Genomic DNA, 22,656 nt, shown 5'->3' with positions numbered 1-22,656 from the left:
GAGTTTAATTGCTGATAGGTGGTTGAAGGCCATGCTCCCTTTTTCCACAACTCTGCAAACGCGCCTTCTGGCACACTACTAGTTGGGGGATGAAGTCCCCTTGAATGCTATGGGTCCTTGGGGTCCAACAAGTCCTCCTATTACCTCCAGTAAGTCCCAAACATCAGGATTGGTGAGAGGACTTCCAAGGCTAAGGCCCCTTTCTCCACCACACTGCAAATGCACCACCTGGTGCACTGTTGGTTGGCAAATGAAGTCCCCTTGGCTCCAGAGGGTCCTTGGGGGCCAACTACCTCTCCTGTTACCTCCTGTAAGTCCCTTAATGTGGGATTGCTGAGAGGTCTTCCGGGGCCACGCCCACTTTCTCCACCAATCGGCAAACACACCTTCTGGTGCACTGCTAGTTGGGGGATGAAGTCCCCTTTGATGCTAAGGGTCCTTGGGGGCCAGGAACCCCTTCTGTTACCTCCAGTAAGTCCCAGAGAGTGGGATTGCTGAGAGCTGGTTGGGGGCCCCACCCACTTTTTCCACTGCTCTGCAAACGCAACAACTAGTTAAAAAAAACATAGTAATTCACTGAAAAAAATGAAAGGTTACAGGGACGTTATAGTTATGAATGAGATCTTAAAAAACCTTTGATATTCACTGACAAAAACAAAGGTTACAGGGACGTTATAATTGGGAAATGGAAAAAAAATAACTTTGACATTCACTGAAAAAAACAAAGGTTACAGAAATGTTTTAGTTAGGCTCAGGTTTCATTCATTCAAAACCAGTGAACTTCAGCAGTCCCGACGGATCTCATGAACTTCAGGCCCATCTCACTACTCCCTTTCGCTGCCAAAGTCATTGAGAAAGTCGGCAGCACCCAGCTAGCACATTTCATAGAAACCAACAACATCCTAGACACCTCTCAATCCAGATTCTGCAGACTCCGACCCTTCCTCTCCGAACCAACAGAGATCAGATGTGGAGTACCCCAAGGATCCTCCCTCAGCCACATGCTCTTCAACGTCTACATAGCCCCCCTCGCAACCATCGTCAGAAAACAGGGACTCAACATAGTCTCATAGCCCAAAGACACCCAGCTCATCCTCTACCTCACCAAGGAACCCGACATCACCAGGTGCAGTTTCTAAGAAGGGATGAAAGATGTCGCAACCTGAATGAGCAGCAACTGCCTGATGCTCAACTTGGAGAAAACTGAAGTCCTCATCCTTGGCTTCACCCCCTCCGCATGGGACAACACCTTTTGGCCACCCACCCTTGGAAACCCACCCACTCCAATGGACAACGTTCATAACCTTTGCATCATACTCGACTCTTCACTCACCATGAACCGCCAGATAAACGTCCTCCACTTGCTTCAACACCATCCACATACTACGCAAGACTTTCATATGGATCATTCCCCTGACGCCAGGAAGACCGTCACCCATGTACTCATCACCAGCAGACTGGACTACGGAAACACCCTCTATGCCGAAATCAACAAAAAACTCCTGCGCAAACTCCAGACTGTCCAGAACGCCGCAGCCAGACTTATCCTCGACATCCCATGACATGACCACATCACCCAACACCTCCACGACCTCCACTGACTCCCGTCGAAAGAAGACTAACCTTCAAACTGCTCACACATGCCTACAAAGCCCTCCCTAACACTGGACCCAATAACTCAACAAAAGAATCTCCTTCCACACCCCCAAGAGAAACCTCTGCTCTGCCGCCCTCACCGTAACAATGGTCCCCCGCATCCACAGGGCGAGAGTAGGTGGCAGATTCTTCTCCTACATCTCGGCCAAGGCCTGGTACGAACTGCCCCACTGCATCCGGTGAAGCCTGACACTGCACCAATTCAGAAAGGACCTCAAGACCTGGCTCTTCAAATGACCTACAGAGCTGCCCGCACCCCCAGAGCCCTGAGACCCTCACGGGTGAGTAGCGCTCTTTAAAACCCATGATTTATTCATTGAGCAGTTATAGTTAGCCGATCTAACTATAATTCGCGCCCGCACAATGCACTGCTTCTGACCTCAAATATTACATAACTCATGACATAGTCAGTCACATCACTGTTGAAATCACTTATGACATTTCAAATGACATCACTGATGATATCATCTACAGACACATCCACTCACACCCCCATAGAACCTTTCATACACCCACTCCCACACAACCATTCAAAGACCATATACCAGTACTTACACACCCACTCACCGATTCATAGATCTGCACACACACATCCACTTGCTGACCCATACAGCCACTCATACAACCACTCACTCACTAATACAGCCACTGACATATCCACTCAGACACCTATATAGCCCCTCACACATTGAGTCAGTCACCCATAGAGCTACTCACACATCTAGTCACTCACCCATACAGTCAATAACACAGCCACTTACTCACCCATAATGATACACAATGACCCACTCACTTACTCATAGAGATACTAACACATACTCACTCACCTATACAGTCACTGACACAAGCACACACTTGCCCATTTGACCACTCTCACATTCACTCACTCACGCATACAGTCACTCGCCTATACTCCCTTTCACATACCCTGTTACTCATCCATATACAACTGACACATCCACTCACTCAATCACACAGCCATACACACACCCACTCATCCATACAGCACCTCACACACACAGTTACTAACCCATTAGGCCACTGACTCACCCACTCACACATCCATACAGGCAGTCACTTACCCCCTCGCCCACCCACACAGACACTCAGACAACCATACAGGTACTCAGACAACCAACCACTCACCCATAAAGCTAATCATGTACCCGCTCACACACCCATACAGCCACTTAGACACCAACTGGCAGACTGATACAGACATTCACACAACCAGTCACTCACTCATACATTCACTGAAACACCTAATCACTCACTTATACAGTCATTCACGCACCCACTGAATCATCCATACAGGCACTCGTACACCCACTGATTCACCAATACACCTTGGTATATATATTTAACACTCATAAACTTTTTAAAAACACTCAGTCACAGGATGATGTCATTTGAGATGTCATCAGTGATGTCACTGACCATGTCATGAGTTGTGTAATATGTGAGGTCATAAGCAGTACATTGCAGGGGTACGAGTTATAGTTGGCTTGAGCTAATTATAACTGCTGAATTTCACTGGTTTTGTACGAGTGAAACCTGAGCCTAACTATAAAGTCCATGTAACCTTTTGTTTTCAGTGTATGTATATATATATATATATGTGTGTGTATATATATATATTCACTTAAAAAACCATAGGTTTCACACATGTTATAGTTAGGTTGATATTTCACTCGTAAAAAACCAATGAAATTCCCCCGTTATAGTTAGTTCAGATAACAATAACTCGCGCGCCCGCAATCCACTGCTCATGACGTCACATATTACATCACACATGACATGGTCAGTGGCATCACTCATGACATCACTGATGACATCATCCTTGTGCTAGAGTGACGGTCGCGCGAGTTATAGTTATCGGAACTATCTATAACAGGGGAATTTCATTGGTTTTTTACGAGTGAAATATCCACCTAACTATAACATGTGTGAAACCTATGGTTTTTTAAGTGAATATATATATATATACACATATATATATATATACATGCGTGAGGGGATGGAGCTGCAGGAGAGGAGTGGTAGAACATTTCCCCCTTCTCCATGCAGGCTGCATTACAGCCTGCTTGGAGAACATGCCCACCCCTAAATCCCCTGGCTGAGCGCCATGTCACGGCACTCAGACCAATCACAATGCTGCATTGCAGCGTTGTGATTGGCTTAGGGGTGGGAGCCTGGCTGCCTGCTTCCTGTTCTGACCTGGAGTCAGACACAGGCGAGTACGAGAGAAGATGCGGGACCCGGTGGCGGCAAGGTAAGTGTTGTTATTGTTTTTTTTTTTTTCAATGCAGCCTGTGCTACACCTCCCCATGCAGCCGCCCCCCCACCTGCGAGCCTTGCCGCCCGCCCCTGAGTGGGTGTGCCCTATCTTTAAGATAAGTCTGAGACCCCAGACCTGATTTTCTTGGTCTGAAGTAGGATTGGCAATCTTCTGCAAGATGGAGGACAAGCATTAGCAGAGCTGCATGTCAAACACAGCCTTTGTTCCAGGACTGTTGTGGCTGGAGTGCCCCTCTGACCTGTAAAGGGACAGTGCACTGTTTATATAATAAAACTACTGTGTTAGAGGTAGAGCTCTGATGCAGTGATGTGTCTAGATGTTAGATGCTGTGTCTGAGCGGACAATGCAAGCCATAGGTTATCTTGTTCTGTTCTTAGCCTTGAACGAAGTGTACAGATTATGTCGCAGTAAAGGCTTTCTAAAAACAAGCAGCATGTACAGCGTCTTCTCAGAATAATATTGTGTAAATAAAATGTTAAATTAACATAAATAAAACGAAGTCTGCTAAAACGTGTAAAATATAAAATTAAAACTGGGAGAACCAAAGTGGGTCCAAGAGGGCCTCACTACAAATTTATTTGGGTATTGGACAAACCATGGCTAAAGTGTGCAAAACTGCATGCCTCCCCCATGAAGAGAAGAGTTTGTCTGCCACATTTAGAATGCTATTGGGTGGCACTACAGCTGGCCGATTCGATGTATCTTTTGCCCATATTCCAACCAGCACCCACGGCTTGCTGGAATGCCAAATCTTACAGACCTCCAGCAAACCTGCCATATATTATACCGCAACACCACCTAACTCCTCTCTCTCCAGCACCATCATCTACGCTTCGCAATATGCCTGCCTTAGGGCCCACAGCATGATGAAGAGTTCGGGGATGCATTTGCTCTAAAGCGCTGCTGTGGTGCAATGTTGCCACCACTATCGGGGAGGAGAAAGCAAGCAGGTCTTTCTGGATCACGTTAGGCATTCCCTGTATAGATAACCTAATCTCCAATGGATCTCTGAAAACATTAATTGATTTACGGAGAGAGCATGACCGCCCCAGATCCCAGAACTGGCGTTACGTTCAACTGTCCCATGCTTTTTCTGCCATCCTGGGGAGGTTACTGTAGGAAGCTGGCTCTGTATATACTATACCAAAATAAGGTATAGTGTGCACAGAGTCCAGTGGACCCCCAAAGGTAGGCAGAGATAAAAGTAGATAATACCTTGCTCTCTATTTGTGGTAGTGTGGGCGAGCAGTAAGGCTTTATCAGAGGGTAGTGTTAAGCATTTATTGTACGCACTCAGGCAAGAAATGATGTCACACACTCAAAGACTGAACTCAGACCAATGTTGTTTGTATAAAAATATTTAGTTATATTTTATTTTCTAGAACCGAGCCAGGCCTGGTACAGGAAAGTATAAAAAATACTTTGCGAGATATATGCAGTAAATTACAGTTGAATGCAGGTTCAATGCAGTTGATTGATTTACAGGTAAGTCAACAGTCCAATTACTTTTCAGCTACTTTATAGATTACAGTGTATGTTACTTCTTGGATTACTTTTTAAGCTACTTTTGCTACTCATTTTGATATGCTTAGATATCACACTGGGACATTTCCTAGACAAAAGGTAAGTAATTCAGTTTTAACACATTTGCAGTTTCTTAGGGTTTTCATACAAACCAACTCCACACTTTGAAGATTTTTCACAGAAAAGCAGTCAATGCTGTCCCATGGGAGAAAATAGTGTTATCGGTTTACGGGTAAGTACTCGGTCAATGGGGGATAGAGGGCCTCCGGTTGGTGGCTGCTCACGAGCAGGCCACAAGGTTGTGGGAGCAAAGCTCCTGGTGTTAGGCTCAGGGCAAAGGGGGATCCGATTTAGCACACAAGGTGCACCCACAGCGCACAGGGTAGGCCGGGTGCAGGGTGTTGAGTTGGCTTCTGGTGCCCTGTTGATTTCAATTGGGATTCTCCAGTTTGAACAAACACTGCAGGCTCGCGGACGAAGATCTTCTGGAGGCGACCACTGGTTGGAGAAATAAGTTGGGATGTCTTGGGATGCCAGGACACCGTCGGTTGGGCCACCTAAGGCCATGGGACATCGGGTGCAGGGGTGTCTTTCGGCGTTGGGTTTCTCTTACCGGCTCCAGTCACGGTCGGGGGATCCTCCATAAAGAGGCTGCAGGCGTGGTTGGAGACTTGAGGCAAGTCCGGAATCACCAGATCCCAGGTCAGGATCGCCGGGGAGACCTCCTTGTGGTGCTGTGCCACTCGAACGCAGGCCGTGGACATCCGGTGCAGACTTGCAGATTTGGCCGGAGCCAGAGTCTGTGGGTGATCAAAAAACTGGATGCTCATCGGGAGACAAAGTCTGATGTGGGAAGGCAGGGCAGGTCCTCTGAGTTCTTGTTAGCTGCTGGCTGCAGGACTCACCGGGATTTCACTGCAGGCGGTCGAGGTCGGGACAGGCCGGTAGGGCTGAGGCTGTCAGTTGGTTTCCCCCTCTCCTTCTTCAGCACGGCTCGTCGGTCCTTTTTCTTCTTGTTTCTTCTTGTCTGAGGAGGCTAGGTTCAGGGTTGCCCCTAAATACTAAATTTAGGGGCTTTACAGGTAGGTACAGGCCGGAACCAATGAGTCCCTTCCTTGGGGTGGTTACACCCACTATTATGTCACCCTCCAATGGGAGGGGGGCATAAGTCTCACTCTGGATGGCTGGTTCCTCCCATCTGCAAGATGGCGGGGACTGAGAGTGGTGCTTCACCTCGCCTCCGCCACCTGAGGGGTGGAGTTGGCAAAGATGGGCACTCCTCTCCTTCTACCTTGGTTTTCCCGCCGAATCTCCCACCCAAAGTGGAGGTTAGAACCAGTGGGGGCAGGTTGCTGGGAGACGCAAATGGCTGGGGTAGCTCACAAAGGCGGCAAGCCTGTGAAGCTTCCCCTTCGTGGACCCTGCCCATCCGGGGGGAGGAGGCTTGGCACCTCGTCCCAGGATGTGCTTTGTTTCACGACCCTAAGAGCGGCAAGCGCTCGAACCAGGAGCCCAGAAACATATCTGGTGGTGGCAGCTGGCGAGCAGCCACTCAGCCAGGACACTCGACTTAGGTCGTTTTTCAAGGGGCATCTCTAAGGTGCCCTCTGAGTGCATTTTTCATTATATCCCACACTGGCATCAGTGTGGGTTTAATGGGCTGAAGTTTAATACCAAACTTCCCTGTTTTCAGTGAAGCCATTATGGTGCTGTGGTGTTCATAATGACAAACTCCCAGATCATATACTCCTTGTGGCATTACTACACTTACAATGCCTAAGAATTGACTTAGACACTGTAGGGGTACAGGGCTCATGCACCTGTACTCTCACCACTGGTATAGTGCACCCAGCTAGAGGGATGGCTTACCTATGCCAGGGCAGTGGATTGTATGCATGGAACACAGGGATATGTGCCATGTCGACTCTTCTCTTTGTCCTGCACCAAAACACGCAGCCTGCAAAGGCAGTGTGTGTGTGTGTAAAGGTACAGAGCCTCTAAGGGTGGCACAATATGTGCTGCAGTCCTTAGAGGCCTTCCCTGGTCACAGTGCCCTTGGTACCTATGGTACCTTTTACAAGGGACTTACATGTAGCCAGAGAGTTGCCAATTGGGTTTTGCAACTGTACAGTTTAGGGAAAGAACATAGGCCGTGGGTACCTGGTTGGCAGGAACCCAGGGCACACTCAGTCAAAGTACATCAACATTAGGCAAAAAGTGGGGGGCAACCATGCAAAAAGGGGCACTTTCCTACAGGTACACATTAATCTACCTAGGTCCCCAATCAGTAAATATTTCCATATTTTGAAGAATTTCAGTGGACTCATTGTGAGACTTTACACTAAATTGATAGACCATTCTTTTTCTGATGCCATCTCGTAATCGTTGCATACATGCTGGGAGGCACAACTTAATGGCCAATTGTTGGAGGACGTGTGGGAAATACTTCTGTTGGACTATAATGAGGGAGGTGAGGCTTAAATACATTTATTTCAAAATTATTCACTGGTGACACTGGTGTCTAGCGAAGCTTTGTGAAGCTCATCTCAGCATGGACTCTCATTGCTGGAGATGTGAAGAACAGGAAGTTGACAGTTCATGTGTTGTGGGAATGTCACACGCTCCACGATTTTTGGACAACGATCTAAAACCAACTGAAAGGGGAACTACGGGTGTCTAGGCCTTGACTGCATGTTTGGTTCTTCTACATGATACCTCAGATGTATGCTCTCTGATGCCACATGCTAGAAGATGGGTCTCAACTGCTCCGGGTGTGGCTAAGATGGTAATCCTGCATCTTTGGAACACTTCAAGGACCCCCTCTTTCCAAACTTGGCTGGAAAATATTTATGATATGGCACAATATGAGCAGCTTATTTATAAGTTGAACAACAAGTTGCAGTCTTTTGAGGAGGTCTGCGGCTCATTTCTCAGGAGATGAGGGAGTCCCTTCCCTTGCCTACAACAGGCACATCTCCCAAATTCCCCTTTGACATCAACTGCCTAGAGCCTCTGGTAGTTGTTACGAGCCTTACCGGAGTCTATCCTACTTCTGGGCATGCAGTGTTGATTGCTCAGATGGGCACTTAGGTTCTTCTGCAAGATCTCATTTGGTCTGGCCGACTTACAAAGAGTGTGGGGGTCACTGAAGAAACCTGCAATCTGGCCTTGGAAAGTGTTGGAATAGGATATCTTTAGCTCTTGATATTTTGAGTACTTTTTTTCTTTTCCTTTTCTCCCATAATTTGTTTTTCCTTTTCTTTCCATAAATTATAGTTCATGTTTTTCACACTGTTCACATCTATGTTTGTATTTTTCTGTCTCATGACATGTTATTCATCGTTACCCACTCCTCGCAGAGCGCTGTGGCATGCTGCATATGCAAATTGCACTGATATTGGAGTATTAGTTGATGTCAATGCTCTGTTTCACACTGTGACTGATACGTATACATTTTGTTGTACACCTGGACTACTTACTGCAAAAAAATTAATAAAGAATTGCATTAGTGAGAAGGACCTCTGTTAGGATGCTACTGTGAACTCAAAGGTGAGTGCTTGCGGGGCAGATTCACATTTACATACATTTCCTATTTGATTCCCATGTACATTTTAATTACTGTGCAATGGTAATAAGAAAACGTAGTGCTCATCGCATTACGTTGCATGCTTTTAATAAAGCAGTCTACAAACACAGTCAATCCTGCTTCGAAGACTGGTCGTGTGCGCTTTTCTTCCTATTGTTCTGTTTATCCTCCCGCTGGAGCATGGCCTCATTACTTGTGTAGTTCCATTGCATACTTTGCAGACACTCCACTTCTCTTTTTGGCTAAGCACTCCATGAGGGTGCATGTGTTTTCCAGCTCTCTTTCTCATGTACTTCTCAACGCCGCTACACTGTGCTCCCTGTTGCGCTTGTCCATGTGCTTCTCCCCTTGCCCCTCTGTGTTGTGCTTGCCCTTGGGTGCTACTACGCCTGCATTGCTTTCTCGCCCCTGTGCTTCTCCCCATACCACGTTGCGCTCTCGCACGCCCATGTGCTTCTAATACCCAGCTCTCCACGTTGCTTTCTGTCTCCCATTTTGTGTACTTCTCCTGCCACCCTCTGTGTTGCTTCCGACCCCACCCCTTAGTGATCCTTCCTGCCCAAACCTTGCCCTCCTTGTTGCTTCCACCCCGTTCCACTTATTGCTTCCCCTCCACCCACTATTTAAAAAATAAATGCTTTGGCTTTACATTTTTTTAAATTTACAAGTCCAACTTTGATCAGTACATGAAAAAAAAAAGCCCCTGCACGTTTTGTAGGCGCATGCATGTGTGGTGATGTGCTTGCAAAATGACACAGCCGCTGCATTATAATGCCTTTTTAAAAAAAAAAAATGGAGTTTCCTATTTCGCCATGCTCCACAGCTTTGGCAAATCCAATAGTTCCAAAGTCGATACCTATTGGCTATGCCAATGTTTGTTTCCCACGAATTTGTCTTTGTCCTCACCCAAGTGCTGGCAGGCAAACAAGTTTTGGCAATATCAAAAGTTTTGACGCTTTTATAATGTAAGCATATCCACTCATCATGCCATAGAAACATGAAAACTTTTGGCACTGTATGACAGTTGCAGTTTAAAGCAAACATTGAGAAAGTCAAAAAGGTTTGATGTTTCTTGGGTGTGTGGATTGGCTGCGTGCGCTCTGTACAAATGACAAACCGTGTGGCTTTACCAATGCTTGTTTTCAATACATCTGCTTTAGCAATGTTTGATGCATTCTACATTCAAATTATATTAGCGAAAGTAGCATCAACATAAGGATCCATAACTTGTCAAATATTTGTGAGATAGCTTAGTTTGAGACCTCCATGCTTATTCTTGTCCATAAGTCCTAAGTCTCCTCCACACACAGAAGTATGAAGCAGTGGCATATTGCAGTATCACTCTGGCTGAAGTAAAATTGATTAATTTTCCTTCTTTTTTCCTTTGCTCATTCTTTCTACCATTCTTTCTTTTGTCCTTTCTTTTTTTTCTCTTTCATTCATTCTTTCTTTCATTTGCTCTTTCTTTTAGAGCCCCGAGTTAGATGATCGGAAAGTTCGGAGGAGAGAAAAGAACAGAGTAGCTGCACAGAGAAGCCGCAAGAAGCAGACACAAAAAGCTGATAGCTTACATAAGGTGAATTTCTCATTAAAGTACATGTTTTGTTGTACTCTTCTACACTACACTGTCCCTTTTTAGGTCTCGCATAGGGCAGCGCATGCGCTGCCTCTCCGAGGCATTAAGTAATTTGTAAATGTGTTGAATCTCCGCCTACTGCAGCTCTTTGTCAGTAATTGGTTCCTGAGCTTGTCTGTTTTAGTGTGTTGGTTTCTGACAGGCTAATGCCCTTTGTCGATCAGCCTTTACTTTTTTAAGAACGCCCACGCAGCACCGCCTAACTACAGTAAACATGCTTTATGTGGCATGAAGTGTTTCAGTTGGAACTCTTTTGTTTCTTTTCGTGGCTATTGCTGAAAGAGTTTAGCTGTGTTTAGTTTGAGGCATTGGAATGAAGTGAATTGGGTCAGTAGCGTGTTTTATTATTATAGCTGTGTTTACTTTGAATTGGGTCCATAGCGTGTTTTATTAGCTGTGTTTTCTTTGAGGCATTGGAATGGAGTGAATTGGTTCCGTACTTTTAGTGTACGATGGTCCGTTTCTGCTATTTATTTTGTTTTCATTTTTTTTTCAGAACAATTACACTGTTATTTAGCGCGTTTTACTTATGTAACTAGAAGGGTTTAGCTGTGTTATTTTGCTGCATTGGAATGGAGTGATTTGGCTCGTAATTTTAGTGTACGATGTTCCTTTTTCTGCTTTTTTGCTTATGTTTATTTATTTTCCCGGGAGAGTTGCATTGCTATTTAGCGCGTTTTGATTTATTTTCCCGGGAGTTTGGCTGTCTTTACTTTGTGGCATTGGAATGGAAAAGACCTTTCGCATCACTCTGTGTCTTCATTTGCATCTCTTTGAGGCTGGGAACGAAGAGATTACAATCTATACTGCCCATTTTAATGTACTTCATTATCTTGGCCTGGTTTCGGTTCTCAGCTGTCACAAACAAGTTGACGCTTCACACCATACCAGACTTTCTGTCTTCCGATTTTTTTACCCTTTTCACACATTATTCCCAATTGAAGGGCACTGCGAAGTGGCTGTGTGCGCGTAGCGTGGATGCGGGTAGGAAACCCTTGAATAATAGTGTACATGGGCGCAATGCTTCAGGCTCTTTTATAATTGTCCCTTGTGCCTTTATGAATATATAGCAAATGGCACACCATGTACTGACTTCGTAAGGATAGCAGGATGATTTGATGTGTGAATGAAGTCCCGTAAATATACGATCATACTTGATATCAGCAGCGAGCGTGAAGCGTGTTGATGTGTAAAATGGTATACATTTGCCCAAAACAAACGTTTCTTATTTACAACTGTGCTCGTGTTATAAGGAACATCAGTTTAGCCTTTGGTGCTGTTTTGTTGTTGTAACCACATGGGCTCACTGTTTTCGGGTGTTTTATACTTGCAAGCTCTAACTTTATTAATCCCTCTCGAATCTCATCCCATGTTCTAAGTATGTAAAGACGGCAGGATGATTTCATGTTACAATTTCGTGCTGTAACTATACTATCGCAGCTGATGTTAGCAGTGAGCGTGAAAATTCATCATTTTGTAGACAAGCACGCCGTCGTGCATAAAACTAAACATTTGTATTTGAAACTATGCTTGTTTTATAGTGTATATGGGCTCAGTGCTGCAGGCATTTTTTTTAGTTGTAACTTCTGCCCTTATTAATTCACAATAAATGTCACATTATATTCCGAGTGTGTAAGGATAGCAGGATGAGCTGAGATAACAATTACGTGCTGACATTATACTATCACACCTGCTGTAATCTGCCAGTTTTGCGAGCATTGGAATGGAGTGATTTGGCTCGTAATTACTATCGCAGCTGATGTTAGCAGCGAGCGTGAAAATTCCTGATTTTGTAGACAAGCACGCCGTTGTGCTTAAAACTCAGCATTTGTATTTGAAAATATGCTCGTCTTATTGTGTATATGTGCTCACTGCTGCAGGCAGTTTTTTTAGTTGTAACTTGTGCCCTTATTAATTCTCAATAAATGTCACATTATATTCCAAGTGTGTAAGGATAGCAGGATGAGCTGAGATAACAATTACGTGCTGACATTATACTATCACACCTGATGTAATCTGCGAGTTTTGCGAGCATTGGAATGGAGTGATTTGGGTCGTAATTACTATCGCAGCTGATGTTAGCAGCGAGCGTGAAAATTCCTGATTTTGTAGACAAGCACGGCGTCGTGCTTAAAACTCAGCATTTGTATTTGCAAATATGCTCGTCTTATAGTGTATATGGGCTCAGTGCTGCAGGCAGTTTTTTTAGTTGTAACTTCTGCCCTTATTAATTCTCAATAAATGTCACATTATATTCCAAGTGTGTAAGGATAGCAGGATGAGCTGAGATAACAATTACGTGCTGACATTATACTATCACACCTGATGTAATCTGCGAGTTTTGCGAGCATTGGAATATAGTTATTTGGGTCCGTAGTTTTAGTGTACGATGGTCCATTTCTGCTATTTATTTTGTTTTAATTTATTTTTCGGGAAGAGTTGTACTGCTATTTAGGTCGTTGTATTTATTTTACTAGAAGGGTTTAGCTGTCTTTATTTTGCGGCATTGGAATGGAGTGATTTGGCTCGTAATTACTATCGCAGCTGATGTTAGCAGCGAGCGTGAAAATTCCTGATTTTGTAGACAAGCACGCCGTCGTGCTTAAAACTCAGCATTTGTATTTGAAAATATGTTTGTCTTATAGTGTATATGGGCTCAGTGCTGCAGGCAGTTTTTTTAGTTGTAACTTGTGCCCTTATTAATTCTCAATAAATGTCACATTATATTCCAAGTGTGTAAGGATAGCAGGATGAGCTGAGATAACAATTACGTGCTGACATTATACTATCACACCTGATGTAATCTGCGAGTTTTGCGAGCATTGGAATGGAGTGATTTGGGTCGTAATTACTATCGCAGCTGATGTTAGCAGCGAGCGTGAAAATTCCTGATTTTGTAGACAAGCACGCCGTCGTGCTTAAAACTCAGCATTTGTATTTGAAAATATTCTCGTCTTATAGTGTATATGGGCTCAGTGCTGCAGGCAGTTTTTTTAGTTGTAACTTCTGCCCTTATTAATTCTCAATAAATGTCACATTATATTCCAAGTGTGTATGGATAGCAGGATGAGCTGAGATAACAATTACGTGCTGACATTATACTATCACACCTGATGTAATCTGCGAGTTTTGCGAGCATTGGAATATAGTTATTTGGGTCCGTAGTTTTAGTGTACGATGGTCCATTTCTGCTATTTATTTTGTTTTAATTTATTTTTCGGGAAGAGTTGTACTGCTATTTAGGTCGTTGTATTTATTTTACTAGAAGGGTTTAGCTGTCTTTATTTTGCGGCATTGGAATGGAGTGATTTGGCTCGTAATTACTATCGCAGCTGATGTTAGCAGCGAGCGTGAAAATTTCTGATTTTGTAGACAAGCACGCCGTCGTGCTTAAAACTCAGCATTTGTATTTGAAAATATGTTTGTCTTATAGTGTATATGGGCTCAGTGCTGCAGGCAGTTTTTTTAGTTGTAACTTGTGCCCTTATTAATTCTCAATAAATGTCACATTATATTCCAAGTGTGTAAGGATAGCAGGATGAGCTGAGATAACAATTACGTGCTGACATTATACTATCACACCTGATGTAATCTGCGAGTTTTGCGAGCATTGGAATGGAGTGATTTGGGTCGTAATTACTATTGCAGCTAATGTTAGCAGCGAGCGTGAAAATTCCTGATTTTGTAGACAAGCACGCCGTCGTGCTTAAAACTCAGCATTTGTATTTGAAAATATGCTCGTCTTATAGTGTATATGGGCTCAGTGCTGCAGGCAGTTTTTTTAGTTGTAACTTCTGCCCTTATTAATTCTGAATAAATGTCATAATATATTCCAAGTGTGTAAGGATAGCAGGATGAGCTAAGATAACAAATACGTGCTAACATTACATTATCACACCTGATGTAATCTTGGAGTCTTGCGAGCATTGGAATGGAGTGATTTGGGTCCGTAGTTTTAGTGTACGATAGCTCTAAAATTTACAAATGCGAGACCTGTTGCATTGTAAATGCTTGTTTCCTATTTAGTTTGAAACCTGTATTGAGTGTACTTTCCTTGACTCTATCACTTTAAGCAGTGGCGGCTGGCAGGGGACGAGGTGGCGGAACGGGGAGGGGGGAGCAGAGTGACAATAAAAACAATTAACTTACCTTTTGGAGCCAGACGGCCATCTCTCCCCTTCAGTATCTTCAGCCGCCTTCTCCTCTGCGTTCTGCGGAAGGAAGCAGGAAGCACACAAGTTCCCTCCCCTAAGCCAATCACAACGTTGCAATGCAGCATTGTGATTGGTCTGAGCGCTGTGGTTCAGCGCTCAGACGGGGACTTGGAGGCTTTGCATGTTCCTCAACAGGCTGTGCGAAGCAAACCTGGTGTGGAAGATGCAAAGTGTGCAGGACTATTTGGCCGGCCCAAGAGGACCAGCCAAACAGTCATGCGCACTTGGAGTGAGCAAACCACTCCTACCCGTAACCCCAGCCCCGCCCCGCCCTAACCCAGCCCGTAGTGAAAAATAAATTGATAATAACCTGGTTATTATCATTTTATTTTTCTGCTGCACTGCTCTTGAAGTAGTGGGGCAACGCTCCTCCGCCTTAGTGAAGGAGCCACCACTGACTTTAAGACTGATGGCTCAGTTGGACCAGAGAAAAGTTCATATGAGCTCCAAGGAAGAATACTCCAAATCTGTCTTTAATGCTCCAAGTTTGCCTTAACAGACACTCTGCTGTGTGGCCAGCACCACTGCTTCGTCTTTGAGATCACCTGATTCTCTTCTCTTTTATAATCAATGCAAGTATTTCAAGGCTTATGAAGCTAAATCTAAACCTGCATCTAGAAACAAAAGCCTAGCTTTCCCAGGGGCGGATCCTCCACTAAGGTGCAAAAAGAAAAAGAAAAGGATAATAACACGTTAATAAAGTTAAGTTATTAGCATTTTCTCCTTCAGTAAGGAGCCAGCCAGGTTGGTACGGAGTGGGGCTGGGCTTGTCTTAGCCTGGTAGAAGGATGAGGAGTGGTTCCTGCTGCACCTTAAGTGCGCATGATGGTTTGGCTGGCCGTCTTGGGCCGGCCAAACCATCATGCGCACTTTGCATGTTCTTCACAGGCTGTATTGTACAGCTTGGGTGGAGTACATGCACAGCCTCCCAGTCCCCAAATGAGCACCGAACCACGGCGCTCAGACCAATCACGACGCTTCTGTAAGGCAGCGTAGTGATTGGCTAGAGGAGTCTGGGAGCCTGGGTGCTTCCTGTTCCTGCGTCGAAGGAGAGTGGTGATGGCTGGTGACCGGTGACGGCAAGGTAAGTCTTTTTCTTTTCTACAACCCCACCCCACCCCCACTGCCCCCGTTCCCAAACAGCCGCCTCTGAGTTTTCCTAACTAGTCTAAGCTTTTTCTTTCACCACACCTGGATTCTAGAAATCTCATTCGACCTTTTGAAGAGGGTAGTAGCTCCAATTTTACACAAGAAACATAGCCATTGTAGCTGTGATTGGTTCAGTTTCCGGATTTGCCCACTTGAATGTTCCTCACATTCTTATTGGAAGACTTCCTTATCCATGTAAGATGCGTCTAAATGAACCAAAATAAAAATATGTAAGTAAGAAGCTGGCCAAAAAGGGCACCAGGAGACTTTATATTGGTTATGCACAGAAACAAAAGAATACCTCCGAAGAGCAAAATTCTTCAAGCAGTGGAGTTAAGGCAGGAGGTTATCAATACAAACTGGCAAAACTGACACACAGTATCGACGATTGTGAGTACATTTAAGTTAGTGGGTGATGCAAGTTACACATTCAGTCAATGAAACTGGAAGAGATTAGTCTTGAGCTTGCTGCTAAATGGCATATGGTCAAGGATTGCCTGCAACTTCATGGTCAAGGGTAATTTCTCTTTATTTGTATTATCTTGTTTGTAGAACAACAATAACAAAATATACTATGCACAAAACGAGTCCTAGAAAATCCTCCTTTGAGCTCCATTCAACATCTATTGGGGAACAAATGTTGTAAATCCCCTGCGTCACCCGCTCTTGAATCTGACCTTTGGTCTATGCACTATGCAGCGCTAAAACATATTACGTCAAACTGGATTCTCATGAACTGCTTACAACAAAAACAAGAGCAGAGGTCTAACTCTCTTGGTTTCTCAGTCTTAAATCCACCACATAAAAACGTGTTCTTCCAAAACTAATATATAGTATTATATAATATGTAAATGAAATAATTAACTTTTTACAAGGGCTTTGTGTCCCATATCTTTCAGTAATAATTTGTGAATATTGACACTTTGTCGACTGCAACCTTGAGAATAGAGAACTCTCTAGTAAACGTGAACATTCTGCCGTGTGAACTCTAACCTTTGCTAACTCCACGTTTCTCAGGACAGCATTACATTATGTGTAGTTATGCCGCATACCAGCCCTATGTGAACCTACTAAGGGCGTCAGGCTTTTTAAGAACACACATGCTCCACCATTGCATACTGAAGTAAAGTTGTGGGCCTGGTCCCACATACTGAATAAATGATTGACACAGACACACTTTAGTGGTGTACTCAACTGGCCATAAGCACGTGCGCTTGGGCCCTTTTACTGGAATGCCTACGTCACTCGTGACGCCTGTGTTGGATGGGTGTGAGGCGGGAGTAAAAGCCAGCACTCTGAAGGTGGCTGGTAAAAACACTAGTATGTGTCCAGCAGGACACTACATTCCTCCCAAACTTTATTAAAAAACTAAAATGAGTCTAACCTATGGGGAAAAACAAAACACACTAGACACCACTTAGTCTCTCAGCCTCGAGAGGCAATCCGCAGGACAGCAGTGGACAGGTGCAGCTGGGAGCACCCGGGTATCTCTGCAGGTGTCCATGGTGTAACCAGCTACCACTGGCCACAAACACTGTGTAGATGAAGTCTAAATCCTTTGACAACATGTCATTTGGGTCAATGTCCACCCACACGCTCTTGATCGGTCTTGCGTGCTCTCGTGGTGATGTGGTTGGTGTCAAACAGTTTAAACTTGGTGCATCAGGAGTATCTGTGGAGTCCACTGCGAAGCTTACTCTTGGGAGTGTCTTGACTCCGTAAAAGCAAGTCTTGTGAGGACTGGGATAGCATCAACAATGTTTGGGATGTTTTCCTCTGAGGCCCCGGTGCCTCTCTGTATCTTGTCGGTGGAGCAACTTCCAGACCTTCTCTCGTGCGGGGATTCCCTTGAGGCCCATTCTGATGGGTCACCACAAAACCACATGCACTGTACAGGGCTGCGTGTGGCCTTTCTGGGGGCCGCTGCAGGATCGCCGACAGAAATCACAGTCAAGTCATTCGTGCAACCGCAAGGGTGGATGACACATGGTTGATGTGCTTGTCAACAGGAGGCAGGTATGGGTGGGGTATCGGATAGTCTCTGGGCAATTGATCTCTCGCGCTACCAGGAGTGCCTCGCTGGTCTCTTGATGTTTTGCGGTTGCAAGGCTCCACCCTGGTGATGAGATGATCCTTCATTGGTTCTGGTGATGCACTTGGCAATGATGCTGTGGTTGCTAATAGACAACCTGGACGAAGGTGATATAAACTTGCAGGGAGTGAGGGTGACTGTCGGGACCTAGCATGCATGTAGATCGGTGTGTTTGCTGGTGCAGTTCTTCTCCTTCCGGCATGTGCGGTCATTATCAGGGATGCCATTTCTCATAGCCAGAGCAGCCACAGGCCAGCAGTGCTCTTTTCACCTGCAGGCAGAGAGCCATCTGGTAGGCGGTGCACCTCTTGACAGGCTGCAGCACAGCGCGGTGCTCAGCAGGTAGGTGGCAGCCACTATGTAATGGGGTTTAAGTGTGGGCCTCTTGCCCAACGCAATGTTACTTTCCCTTATATTTGTTCCTTGGGACGCATTGGATAGGCAGAGCGGGATTCTTCCACTCCTCAGTGGGTTGGTGCCCAGCTTCTCTGAAGGCCATTGTGCGAGTCTGTCTGCCTCGCTTATCCTGCCGCTGCAGACAGCATGTGACAGCGCTGTGTGCTTCTCCCACTTTCGGGACAGTTGGAGGCAGACGGATGGCAGCAGTTTCAGGGAGGTGCTAGAGGAACTCCGTTTCCTCCCGCTCAAACGTTGAAGGGCCCACCCTCTTCTCAGGGCGATGTGACCATTTCCCCAGGCAGTGCCGAAACAATCCACATTGTCTCCTCAATCACTGCAGTTGAACTACTAGGGGGCACAGCATGGGGTCAGAACCCTCGTCGCCATTGTATAGTTGTGGGCCCTAAGTGCATATACTAAATAATTGATTGACACAGACACACTTTAGTGGTGTAGTCAACTGGCCACGAACACATGCACTCGGGCACTTTAATTGGCAGACCCACGTCACTCTTGATGCCTGTGTTGGATGGGTGCTTGGTGGGAGTAAAAGCCAGCCCTCTGGGAGTGGCTAGTATGTGTCAACAACTGCCAGCTGGCTCTTCAGTCAGTGTCACTGGAATTAAACCTTCTTTTAATGTTGTTTTAGTCCGGATTCCGGTGGTTAACCTGTGATAACAAGGAAACAGTTTACTTCACAGCATCACATTAATTTGAGGGGTTGGCTATATTGGATTTGATCAAAACTACAGTTTCTGGGATCTCTCCTGTGAAGTAACATGAAATTGGTCTTGGATGGGTTTCTGAAGTGAAAACTCTACCCTGGGAACACCTTGAATTCCAAGAATCTGCGTGAAACGTCTGTGTGCAGCTCCGTCACATTTTTCAGCGCCGTCAGTGTACTTGTACAGTTTTTCCCGCCCGTTCCGGACATTCTGTGATGTCACCGTAGACTTGCTGCTGCTCATCCTGCCAGAGAAATGCTCCTGTCAGGAAATTACACACGACATTCAAACTACAAGACCCTTGTGAAATTGTAAACACCAGAAAATTGGAGGTGGAGGTGGAAGGAACCCAACCACAGCAGCCTTTTGAGCCCTGGGAGTGCACCTATTAGCATAGATGCTGGAGGTAAGTGTGCGTGACTTACTGCAGCACCCCCAAAATAACCATGCTGGAGTTCTGAAAGGTGACTGAGCATTGACACATTGAATTAACCCCTTTGTCGCGGGGGTAATTGCCCCGCGGCGCAGGGGGCGGCGGCGCGGTGCTTGTGACGAACCCAGCTCGTCATGAGACACAGTGGAGCTGTGCTCATGATGAGCTGAGCTCGTCACGACTCTGCCCACTGATTGATTCTCCCGCACAGGCGGGGAATCAATCGCGCGTGACTGTTATGACGAGCCCAGCTCGTCATGAGCACAGCTCCACTGTGCCTCATGACGAGCTGGGCTCGTCATGAGCACACAAGGGGTTAAGAGCAAGAAAAATAAACACCTATCTCCATAGTAAAAGAATAAGCAGTAAAGTGTGAGGATTTTGTAAGGTGATCTATGTGACGATCTTACTGGTGTGGAAGGAAAGGCTGGGTATGGCGTTGTTTTCTTCTAATACACAATAAAATGTAGACACCTATAAATGAACTGTACAAATATTTAAAAATAAATAAAGTATTAAAGAAGCACATATGAAGCAATTTTTCTAATTCTGAATTGTGATTTTAATTAGACCAAAACAAATAAAGACAGTTTCCTTTGTGATATGCAAATGACAAATACTCGATGAAACCCAATTTCCACACATTTTTGTTTGTGCGCTGTATAGTTTAATAAGTAAAACTGCTTGTCTGTGCACATTTAATGGACATTCCAATGGAATATGTGCTTGCTGTCTGCAAATACCAGTGTGATTCCACACCATGCTTTAGTGATATTTTTGTGACAGTGTGCTCTTAAATGCAACCCCAGCTACATACTTACCTCTGTCCTGCTGAATGGGAGTGGCTCATTTGCCACACTTGTTCTTTTTGTGATGCTTGGATGTTTCAGACTCCCTCCAGTCAAATTGATGTTAGCGGCCTCAGTCTGAAAACTGTTCCAGTGCCACTGCCTTTTAGGGCCACAGCAGCTCTTGCAGCAAAGGGAGTTTGCGGTTCGCTCTGTCCAATTCCCTCAGCCGCAGGAGTCAGATTCAGAGCAGAAGAATCTACTGAAGCACTTGCAGGGGCACAGCGAAGGCATCACTGCACGGGCACAGAATGGCTGAACAGTGCTCATTCTCACTTTTGTAAATGCAGAGAACGATATTCAGCCCTGGCTGTCTGTGGCCTGCATAGGTCAAAGAAGAAGTTATGCCTATGCTGCTTTGTGGCTTCTGAAGACAAGATAGTCATAGTAATCACTGCATTCATCCAGACTTTTTCGGGGCAGACGATGGAGGTTAGTAAAAGAATATAGACTAACTTATGGCAGAGTGCCAGAACTGAGAAAATTAATTATTTGAGCAATGTTAGTTTCATTTTATGCACAAACAGAAATAGACACCGTTAAGTTTTATACAACTTCTTGGGGTCTTCCTTATTAAAACCAGAAATAAGAATAGTTATCTGAGACCTGTGGAAACCAGCCAGAGTCTCGGAAATCAAGATGTTGCTCCCCAGAGCAACATACTAAGAGAGGCGTAACTCCAGTAACTGGTATTCACAGTACTGTAGTAGAGGTGGGCGAGCCAACAAATTAACAGGGAAAGCTGAGCAAAGGGTCTGTCTTGGCTCTAAAAACTTGGGGGCATATTCTCAAGCACGGCGTTAAAATTATCGCCGCTTTGACGGGCATGGTTTGGAGACGGGCGTGGTTTGGACGCCGGAGAAGATGGCGCCTTAGAGCGACACTCCTCCCGTGGCAGGGAAATACGGAGTGATTTAGGAATTACTACCTGTCACATAGGTGGCAAAAATGAAGTTTTCGTTGATCGGAGGTTGAGCCCTACCTCTGGGTTAAATTTGAGTCAGTGAGGTGTTCCTGGAAACAAGTTAGAGCGCTGTGCTCTGGAGACTGATCACGGACGGCGTGCAGCAGTTGGAGCCTGCCGGTCCCGGACGGGCTCTGATGCTGCCGCTACCTCGCCGGAGTGCTGGAGGAGATCGGAAGAGGCACGTTGCCATCACATCAACAGTGAGTGGATCTGAGTGCGCATAGACTATTCCCGACACGCTTAGATACCGCCGATGCGTGGAGTGTGCAAGCTGGCGCAAGATGGCGGATGTAGGAATTCACTGAGAGTCTCTGTCCCGAAGCGTGACGAAGATACGAAGGCAGTCGAGGAGAGGGCAGCGCAAGATTATTGCTAAGCGCTTGAGACGAAAAGCTGATAATAATATTTTATATCACCCCAAACGTGCGCAGGAGGACCAATAAACAGCGAGGTGTGGAGGGACAAAATGGCGGCTACAAGAGTCTCCGTAGCTGCCGCCGGAGTGTAAGAAGGGTGACGTACACCACGACTAAAGCGGCATGAAAACAGAGGTAGTTGAGTGCAGCAGCGTACCACAGGTAACGCGTATCACAGGCAAAAGTGGTGTAAGCGGTGAAAGCGGTTTTGGTGCACACGATCACTCCCCTGTTCCTCGCAAAATGGCGGCTGTGATGGCGAATATGGAGGCTGTTGGGGCTCCTCTCGGAACATTGTAATGAGATAATTAGCGTTCAACACTCACAGAGTCAATATATGGAGGGCGCATGGTATGACTATATTTGACGGCAAGATATACTGCAAAGGGGATGGATAGAGTCGTGGGTGCCATGGCTCTTCCCATATATGTATGATCACCGCCATTACTCTACGCTGCTGATCTGAGAGACCTGAGGGTCCTGGGGTTGTGAGCGAGCTGGAAGATCTGAAAATTTGAGTGAGCTGAGAGATCGGAGAGGGCTGAGAGATCTGAGAGAGGCTGCAGTGCCATATCCGAGTTTTGTGACACGTGGGAGTGGTGCAGTTTTACAGTGATGAAGTATGTGCCCAACGACATGCTGACTACAGGTGATCACAGGTGACACAAGAGATCACGAGTGAAATTCTGAGGGGACTCTGCAATTTTAAGTC

At 45.5% G+C, this 22,656-nt stretch overlaps 1 protein-coding gene across 1 annotated transcript in view; it reads left to right on the top strand.

Moving 5' to 3' along the window:
• The window catches only part of BATF3 (basic leucine zipper ATF-like transcription factor 3), a 108,130-nt gene that overhangs the window by 79,005 nt on the left and 6,469 nt on the right, over nt 1-22,656 (top strand). The window contains exon 2 of the mRNA XM_085609385.1: nt 10,537-10,641. Coding sequence (XP_085465511.1) covers nt 10,537-10,641 — 105 coding nt within the window. The remainder of the gene's footprint in view (nt 1-10,536; nt 10,642-22,656) is intronic.

The sequence above is a fragment of the Triturus cristatus genome, chromosome 6 (genome assembly GCF_964204655.1).
Source record: "Triturus cristatus chromosome 6, aTriCri1.1, whole genome shotgun sequence".
NCBI lineage: Eukaryota > Metazoa > Chordata > Amphibia > Caudata > Salamandridae > Triturus > Triturus cristatus.
This window is presented reverse-complemented; position numbering and strand designations above follow the sequence as displayed.